The sequence below is a fragment of the Gobio gobio genome, assembly GCF_949357685.1.
Source record: "Gobio gobio genome assembly, chromosome: 25".
NCBI lineage: Eukaryota > Metazoa > Chordata > Actinopteri > Cypriniformes > Gobionidae > Gobio > Gobio gobio.
In genome coordinates, this window is record NC_137121.1 from 32,944,680 (window position 1) to 32,955,184 (window position 10,505).

The 10,505-nt window shown below is 38.6% G+C and overlaps 1 protein-coding gene across 2 annotated transcripts in view; it reads left to right on the forward strand.

The window, feature by feature from the left end:
- Positions 1 to 2,556, forward strand: part of ano5a (anoctamin 5a) — an 87,539-nt gene extending 84,983 nt beyond the window's left edge. For both annotated transcript variants that reach the window (XM_079809345.1, XM_079809344.1), the window contains one exon: positions 1,627 to 2,556. In XM_079809345.1, coding sequence (XP_079665471.1) covers positions 1,627 to 1,863 — 237 coding nt within the window. In that variant the 3' untranslated portion in view covers positions 1,864 to 2,556. The remainder of the gene's footprint in view (positions 1 to 1,626) is intronic.
- Positions 2,557 to 10,505: the final 7,949 nt, after the last annotated feature.

A 10,505-nucleotide genomic window follows, 5' to 3' on the forward strand; every position in this document is an offset into this window, starting at 1 on the left:
ATCCGCGCAAGAGACGCTGTTTCCAACTTCAAGGCGGCTTATGTGTGTGTGCTGCGAAATGGACCGGCTTGCACTTAATATTTTAGGCTTCGTGTGCGCGTCTAAACCATCAAATAAACAACAAATAGCCGGTGTCAAAATGACCGGATTGGAGAGTAGTTATTTTAACAGTTTATATCTTAAATGGGCGTCAATAGTTTGGAGAAATAGGAGAATATGATATTATTAGTTCTACATTCGATCGGTCTTAAAGGGGCAGCGTCTAATAAACCTGCTGACGATTGAGCCATTCATTCGAATCGAACAAAAGGCAAATAGAAAATATTCACATCTCTTGAATGAATAACTTTAGCTTTTATAAGCATTAATCTATCAATTTATACAGTGAAAACTATGCAGTGTTATTTTACATTTCATTACTTTATTAGATTTCTTTGTAGGTTTGTTCTTTACTGTAATATTAATGTTAGCAGACCTTCCGAATGCCTGCACACTGGTCCATTTACAAATAGATGTTTTATATTTTTGTTCAAACTTTGTGGTTTCTTTTGCTATAGATATTTTACTTTTCAGATTATAAAGCCATGTTAATTATGTTCTTAATTGTTTTATTTTTTTTTTATAAAAAAAAATATATAAAGTATAATAAAAAGAACCGTTAAGAATACTGTTAAAGTACCGGATCGGTAAGCAGTATCGGTAAGAGTAGTAATACCATTAAAACCTTAACGATACAGATCCCTATTAGTAATACAGTGGAAATTAGTAGATTTGGTTAGCATGTTGATTTACGGTGTGCGCCCCTAAAATTTCTGGTTGTGCCCCTAAAATTTTCAGTTGGGTGAAAAAAGTTAGTCTGGAGCCCTGAAATGTCAGAAACTGTTCAGCCTTTTGTGTTCAAACCGGAGTCGGACAATGATGGAGAGACGACATGTAGAATGAGACGGGACGTTTCTGAAGGGATAGTTGATGAATTTATGAGTTAACTCTCTTCAAGTCATCGAGTAGCACATTCTGTCATGATAATCTATAAACCGCTGGTGTGGGAACTGTTGTGAGATGCACAGATAATATCTGCTGATGAAGAGAGAACAGGGATAGGTCATGTTTAATTACGGTTATAACCTATGATCGCATCTTTTATGGCATTTGTGTTCGGATCATTCGCAAGCGGATGAGTGTTTGAGCGACTCCTAAATGTGCTCGACTACAACAACTCTTCCTCTTCTCAACATGGCTTTTGTTGCATGTTCCCGGGGGCGGGTTTATGTAAATTTCAGGGTTAGGGATGTCACTAACCCATGAAGAAGCTCATTGTAGTCCCTACCAGCCGTTTGTTTTAGTCCTTAAAAAGTGATTTCTGCCAAAGTAAATATCTCCCTTTGCTTTGAACTTTGAGCGTTGTAGCTCTGCAGATGTTGTTTATGCTAAAACAGCGACACTACACACTAACTAAAGTTAAAAAAGTCAACCCCCCCCCCCTTTAATATGGGCTTTATAAACACTAATGAATATCCTAGTAATATGCATGCTAATAAGAATTGGACCCTAAACTAAAGTGTTACCGTATATTTATGTCGATAAGTGCTCGTTTCCTCCTGCAATAATAACCGTGTTCTCTCCCAGCATGTGGTGTTCGTGGTGAAGTTCTTTGTGGCGTGGCTGATCCCCGACGTGCCGTCAGACGTCAAAGCTCGGGTGAAGCGCGAGCGCTACCTCATCCAGGAGTACCTGCACGACTATGAGCTGGAGAAGCTCAAGGTCCAGCTGAGCCAGAACAGCCCGAGCGTTGAGCAGTGCACGTGTCCGACCACAGCCTCCGCGCCTCTGAAGGTGGAGATGCTGTCCGACTGCCTGACCTAACACAGGCCCATCTGACCTCTCCAGCACCAGCCAGAGAGGCTTACTCCAGCCCATGCCACAACACACAAAATCACACGCCAACGCTTCCTCACATCTCATGGAGAATCTTTTCACACCACATCCATTGTTTCACTCCTGTCTCCCAGAGCCCTACAAAGTCCCAATCCAGCTCATTTTCCGTCTATGCAGAATGACACTTGCACTGGTCAAGAACAATCAAAGTCTCCTCTGTCTCTCTGTCGATGTTGCCCACGCGTCCCATAGGACACTACAGACACACAGCACAGGCTGCAGACAGCAACATGGTGTCAGCCCACATCTGCTGGATCTAACACCATGTTTCTGTCTGGAGATATGTTCTGTAAGAAACACTGTGTGAGAATCAGGCAGCTGAAGGGTCAGGTTAGAGATGTTCTTAGCGGGTTTGTGCGCTTCGCTCTGAATCACAGCAAGAATGTCTCCTCCACAGCGCTCACACTTTATCGTTTCGGATGCCTTTAAGCTACCAAAGATAAAACGCCTTAACGTCATACTCATACGCATGGATCCTTTACATTATTTAAGATGAGCCTTTAATATAAAACACTTCTATTTACTACATGTTCATGTAAAAACAAATTCATATCTAAAAGGGGTTTTCAGGAAAATTGTACTATTATGCGAAGTTGTGGGTTTTTTCTTTTCTTTTTTTTTTACAAAATGTAAGACATGGCACTCAAAATATTTAGCAGTATTATTTCATAGATTGAAGCAGCACCGATACTCATAGCTATATATATATATTTATAAATGTTGTTTCAACTTAAAAGTGTGTGTTCGTGCTGCCTTAACCACTTCAGCTCTGCAGCATATTTAGAATTGTTTAGAGAATAAGGCATATCTGAATTTAAAAAAGCGGCCTACCCACACACATTGGAGTAAATTGATAAAATGGTCTCATTTTACAGAAAACACTCCACAGTGGTAGAATATTGCATATATTATATTGTATTTATTCACAATTTCATGATAAACATAGATAAAAAGTTATATTTTGATTTATTTTTTAATTAATTTGTTATTTGAAAATCTATCATTTTTAATCCATTTGGTCTTTTTCCCTTCAGAAAGTTTCTGTGGATTCCACTAGGTGTCAGTAAACAGGGGAAACAAGAATTTTCTTGATGTCTCCTTTCAAAACAAAAGTTATTGAGATTAATCTGTGCAAACTATCTAATAACTCCTACTTATCTCCATTGATTTTCCATAGCCCCTGGGAAATCGAAAAGAATGCTCCGCCTCCTCAACTTTGTAAAGGGAGATCTCGGGCTCTGATTGGTCTAGAAGCATGATCGACATGTCTATAGAGAGCTGAGATCATAGATATCTATAAAAAAGGCTAGATGTCTTACGGCGGAGTCTCTAACGTCATCACCGGCGGCCATCTTGTCACAGGCAGGGCTCTGTGGCTCCTGATGATCTGCATGAACACAAATACTCTTATCTCACTGAAATCTTGACGGATTTACAAATGGTTTGGTTTCTTATAAACGTTATTAACGTGCCTATAATTATGGATGCTTGAACAAATTATGAATAATTTTTCATAAGTATGCAGTGTCATAACTACATCTCTGACGTTTATAACAAACCAAACAGTTTGAAAATCGGTAGAAAATTGAGCAAGTTATGGTTAGTATATGGTTATCTTCATGATTCTTTTGATAATAACGTTACTGTAAAGTGTTGGATCGGTGAAATAAACTGCACAGTGATATTCTTGAGGGTAAGAGCGTTTATTTGATATATGACTGATATAAATATGAAATTTAATATTATTCATGATTTTCTCAAGGGGGGGGTCAAATTCAAACCTTATTATCTTTTTCTATGTAACATAAATTCAAAAGTGATTGGGTTGTCAAGAAAGCTGAGGTTCTAATCTTTCAAACGATACCATATATGTCTAGTTTTGTGCTGTACAACTTATAGATTTTTTCAAATGATTATGATGATGCAATATTGAACCTGTATGGGTGCAGAGCTGAAGTTAGGTCAACTTGAAATGTGAAGTTGTACTAAGCAACTTGGATATTTGAGTTGACAAAACAAAAACGTACCTTTTTAAGTTGAAACAACATTTTTTTGCAGTGGTATATATGCACACTACACAGTGCTGTCTGGGTGATGGAGCTGTTGAGTTTTCACTCACTCATCAGATAATCTGCACTTTAAAGCTTTACAGGAAACCTTCTCAAAGCCAAAGTTGCTCCTGTGATTTCAATTGCCAAGTTAGAAAGCTAATATCTTTTTTTTTGAATGTGCCTTTGTTTGTCTAAATATAAAATCCAGGCTGAGTGATTGTTTCCCACTCATTTACTGCGTCGTCCTGGCCAGAGAAGGACGGTCACTTTGATTTTATGTTTTGCACAAAGCACTTATTGAGAAGTCATTTATCTCAGTGTTATGGACGCGAGATGTGTGGACAAGAGAAACCTTGTGAAACTCCAAAATTATGAAATGATCATTTGCCGTTGAAATCAAACGGTTGTAATGAGGACCACGAAGAGCTGATCATTTGACATGTATATATGCTAATGATGATGGAAAATCTGAGCATTTTGCTGTTATTTGTGACTTGAATATTTAAGTTGGGAATGATGATGTTTTTTTTTAAAGTCTCTGGTTCTGTTATGAAGAATTTGATCATTGTGTCCTCATTTGAAGAACTGTTATTCATTCAGATGCCGTTTGAATATTTCACTGTTGATGTATATCTGGCAATCCGCACACTGTGCTACAAGATGACAAGCCATTTTTCATAAAACATGCCCTGGCCTTTAGCATTTCAGCTCGATGTTGAAGCTCTGGGTGATCGATATGATCAACATTTATGCCTTAACCTGTATCTGTGTTTTTCTTGATGATTACTGTTTTAAGTTGATTTTATGCATGTTATTTTGGATGTGGATATGAATCTGGGTGTTTTTCTCTAATGTACCAGATATGTACTCAATTTTTCATACTTTAAGCAACCTATTGTAACCCAAATAAACTGTTGAATCCACAAATCCAATGCTCTAATTCAATTAGAATAGTTACATTTCTGTAACCCATTATTATAATTTTTACATGTGCAAATATCAGCATGGTATTTAATAATTATAGGAAAACAGAACATGAGTTTTCGCACAATTACGCACCTGCAGCACTTCTGTGGAAAAAAAAAAAATATATATATAATAATAATATACACTACCAGTCAAAAGTTTGAGAACGGTAAGATTTTGTAATGTTTTTAAAAGAAGTCTCTTTTGCAAGGATACATTAAATTGATCAAGTGACAGTACAGACATTTATAATGTTGCAAAAGCTTTATTTTTCAGATAAATGATGTGCTTTTTAACTTTCTATTCATTAAATAATCCTGAAAAAAAATTGTACACAACTTTTTCAACACTGATAATAATCATAAATGTTTCTTGAGCAGCAGATCCTCATATGAGAATGATTTCTGAAGGATCATGTGACACTGAAGAAGGAGTAATGATGATAAATTCAGCTTTGAATAAATTACACTTTACAATATAGCCTATTCAAATAGAAAAAAAGTTATTTTAAATTGTAAACATATTTCATTGCCTTGATGAGCAGAAGAGACATCTTTAAAAACATAAAATCTCACCGTTCTCAAAATGTGACTGGTAGTATATGGGTCATTCCTGGGATTCGGTAATATTTCAACTTGTACTTTTTTAATTTTTGAACTACATATGATTAAATTTCTAAATACCCCACATTATTAGGCACATATCAAACCTTCAAAAAATCATATTTTCCCATCTCAGGCATTAAAGACTTTTTATTATTTTGAGTTTTTTTCAGATGTGTACACATTTTATTCTCAACCCCGTAACGGACAAAATTGAATTAGTTTAAACAGGATTTTACACAAAACTTGTTATAAAATCATCATCTACCTACTGCTCATGTGTCCCTCATACCAATTCAATGACTTCAAATGTAACATTTATGATCATTTTCACATTTGTATGTGATGGAAGTTACAAATAACCAAATTGTTTGTCCGTGGTCTCTTTATTTTAGTAAGAAAAAATTAATTTAGATGTTTCACTAAAACCACAATTTTACTGTGTTAGCCCTTAACATGTCGGGTGGTAATCAGCAAGAAATGCTTTAATTTTTAATTGTCTTCCTTATTTTATTTTCCAAAAATATTAATGTGACAGGGTTGAGAATGCTGTGATGGGGTTGAATACTGTAACAGGGTTGAAAGGACACACTGGCCTACTTTTAATTTGTATTTGTTTAATACGAAAATCCCTCTTTGAGACTCAAACAAAACACTATTTAATTTTAGGCAACCATGTAATAAAGACAGTCATATTTAGTTTTTACTTTATTATCTGAACTGCAGTGAGAATTTGAACAAAGAAAACGGCTCGGGTTATGACTATAACCCTTGTTCCCTGAGAAAGGGAATGAGCACTGCGTCGTTCCGACGAATTTGGGGACGCTCCCTTAGCAATAGCGTGTCTGAAGTATGAATGAAACTATTCCAATCCTGATTGATGTTGCGTCATGACGTAGTATGTGACGGCATACCCGGAAGCTACATAAGGGGGGCCGGCGCATAGTAATGTCAGTTATCGCGATGAAGCATGCGCTCCAGGCGTGACGAAGTGTGGCGACGAGACTCAGGGAACAAGGGTTATAGACATGACCCGAGCCGTTCCCTTTCGAGGGAACTCGCACTGCGTCGGAACGACGAATTCGGGGAACGAGTACCCACTAGGCCACACCGAGGGTCACGCCTGCCCTAGTGTGAAGCTGGAGACCAGGCACAACTAGGACTGGAGCATCCTAGCGCCGGGTGTCGCAGGGAGATGCAAGCTGTAAAATCTAATGAAAGTGTGCGGGGTGGCCCACCCAGCCGCCTCGCAGATCTCCTGCATCGGGACTCCAGAAAGGAGGGCCACTGAGGAGGCCATGTCCCTGGTGGAAAGAGCCCTCGCGGCCATCGGTGAAGGCAAATTGCGCACCTGATAAGCCGTGGCTATAGCCTGGACAATCCAGTTACTGATTGTCTGAGTCGAAGCAGGCAGCCCTTTCTTGGGTGAACCAAAGCACACTAACAGCTGTTCTGATTTCCTCCACTGCGCAGACATCTCCAAATATATTTTAAGAGCTCTAACCAGGCAGAGCAGGTGAAGTCTCCCTTCTTCCGCTGTCACATGAGGTGGAGGATGGAAAGCCTGAAGAACCAATGACCTGGCCACACTACATGGCATCTTGGGCATGTAGCCCGGCTTAGGATGCAAGATGGCCTTAACTCCGCCAGGGGCAAACTCCAGGCAAGTCAGCGTCAACGCCAAGGCCTGGAGGTCCCCCACTCTCCTCAGAGAAGTGATAGCCAGGAGAAAGGCCACCTTAAGGGTCTGGTTCTTTGCCTCAGCCGACTCCAGTGGCTCAAAGGGGGCCTCAGCCGAACCTTCAAGTACCACCGCCAGAACGAGCCGCTCATTCTCCGAGCCCCACAGAGGAACTGTACAACCAGATGGTGCCTACCCAAAGGCCCATCACTCACAGGAGTGTGGAAAGCCCCAATGGCAGCAACGTACACCTTGAGTGTGGACGGGGTTAGACCCGCAAATAAGCGATTTTGGAGGAACTCCAGCACTGAAGCCACCGGGGATTTAACTGGGTCCACCTCACGCTCTCTACACCAAACGCAGAAAACATTCCATTTAAGTCTCCTTGCAGACAGAGCCCTGGAGCTGAGCAAGGTCTCAATCACATCTGCCGACAGGCCGGCCTCTAGGTATCTGGCCCCCCCAGGGGCCAGACACACAGGTTCCAAATATCTGGCCTGGGGTGAAATATCGTGCCCCCCGCCTGAGATAGAAGATCCCTCCTGAGAGGGACCTGCCACGGGGGACCCGCCAGCAGAGCTATGATGTCCGAAAACCAAACTCGAGTCGGCCAACGAGGTGCCACCAAGAGCAGGCTGACCCCTTGTTGACGGACCCTCTACAGGAGAGCGATCGGGGGAAAGCGTACAGACGCAACCTCGGCCACGTCTGCACCATGGCATCCAGCCCCAGCTTTTTTCTGGGTCAGCATCTCTGCGTGCACGAAACTGCCTTTGCTTCTCTGCTGTTGATGTGGGTGCCATTTCTGACCAGGATGCCCGTTGAAGTTTAAGTGGAAACATTACATCAAATATTTTATCTATAACAAAAATATGAGTTATGATTTTGGTAATAATATATTTATTGAAATTACATTTTTAAATTGAAATAATTGATTAAATTAAGTGAATAACTCAACCCTGTCACAAAGTTTACAACCCCGAAACAATGACAAATGTGACGGGGTTGAGTGTGATGGGGTTGAGTTTTTTTGCTCAAAATGGCCACTGCTCTTAATGTGGTGTAGAAGAGTGGGCCACATGGCAGCCAATTAAATAAGTATATTTTAGATTTTTATGGATTAAAATAAAATTTTGAAAAGTCATAATTTTCCATCTTAAATGTATGTGATGGGGTTGAGTTGTTAAGCTTGACAGTACCCTCCCTGACTATAAAACACCTAAAAAAATGAATAAAAAGAGTGATATCACTCACCTTCTTCTGCACCATGCTGTTAAAGAGAGCGGAATGATGCAACTTCCTGTGAATGATGTCACATATGGGTGGAGACTAAATTATTATGGGCGGAGAATGGTTGGCGTGACGGGGTTGAGTTCAGACTGAGGGACGTAACTTTATAAGTTGTTTTTTATCAAATATCTTGCATTTTTTTATTTTTTTTATTTTCAAAAGCAAAGAACACAAATAAATACTTGCATTATTGCTGAAAATTATAGACACTGTGCATATTTTATTAATTATTTTCCAAGTACAAATTCAGCGAAGAACCTCAGGGACATGACAAAATGCTTGCTGTAAGACATAAATAAGATTTTTTTTAATGATAAAAATTATTTAAATGCAATAATTATTTGTATTCATTATAAAGGACATACCAAAGTATTGTGAAAAGCTTTTAACATTTAATTTTGGTGAACCACCACTTTCAAAAATCTAGGGGACTGAAATATTACCGAATCCCAGGAATGACCCATATATATATATGTAAGGAATAATATAAATTGGCTTACACAAAATATGTTTCACTTAAATAATTAACACATTAACAAAACGTTGATATGGTAATTTGTTTTTAACTGTTGTGAGAGCGTATTTTATCTCCCTCATCTGAAGCAGCCTACAATAGACAGACATTTCAAAATAAGAGTCCCGGTGTATTTCGGTCTTGGTTATTAATAAAAGTCACGCATTATATATATATATATATATATATTTTTTTTTCCCCCTGGTTGTTACTGATACTTTCGTTACACAATAAACTGTATCATTTAATTTCCATTTAATTAATAGTGAACTATTGTAGCTTCTGTCTAGGATGCTCCGTCACAGGCAGGAAAATCTAAGGACATTTTTCTACAGGTAGATTTTACTAGTATTATAATAGTAAGACCATATAAAAATATCTTGAAATAAATGTTAACCGAATATGTATGTAGACAGATATATATATATATATATATATATATATATATATATATATATATATATATATATATATATATATATATATATATATATATATATATATATATGCTCCACTAGACCCCTGAAGCTGTGTTGTGGTATCTGGCACCAAGATGTTAGCAGCAGATCCTTTAAGTCCTGTAAGTTGTGAGGTGGGGCCTCCATGGATCGGACTTGTTTGTTCAGCTCATCCCACAGATGCTCAATTGGAGTGAGATCTGGGGAATTTGGATTGATGAATTTGGAGCCATCAAACTCGCTCAAATCCTTACGCTTGCCCATTTTTCCTGCTTCTAACACATCAAACCCATCCATCCATCCATCCGTCCGTCTATCTATCTATCTATCTATCTATCTATCTATCTATCTATCTATCTATCTATCTATCTATCTATCTATCTATCTATCTATCTATCTATCTATCTATCTATCTATCTATCTATCTATCTATCTATCTATCTATCTATCTATCTATCTATCTATCTATCTATCTATCTATCTATCTATCTATCTATCTATCTATCTATCTATCTATCCTAATCTAATATTAGTCTATAACAGAAAAGATGATGCATATTTAAGAAAATACATCAGAATAAACATTAGCCTACGGTCTTTCGACTTTCGAACTCCTCAGACACACTCCCGGCTGCGGTTGCGTTCTCCAGCCTGAGGGCGGCGCTCTAGCGATGATTGACAGGCTTCAGTGCACGCGACACACGCACGCGCCCGGCTTCAGACTGGGGTTAGATATCATGGGTCTTAGTTCAAATAGGACATTTAAGGGCATCTTGCGAGGAAAAAACATTACTGGTGTTCATCTGGAGACAAAACAATTGGCACTGGCATATTTTAAGATATCAAGCGCAAGTTACTTTCAGTTTCAAGCATTTTAGTCTGGGATAGAATATTTTAGAATTGCCTTAATTGAGCCTATTATTTATTTTCTCCAAATGTTGTTTTAAAATATTTTAAGTTGTGGAGGAATTCCAGTGAGGAAAAGAAAGCCATGTCTATTCACATGAG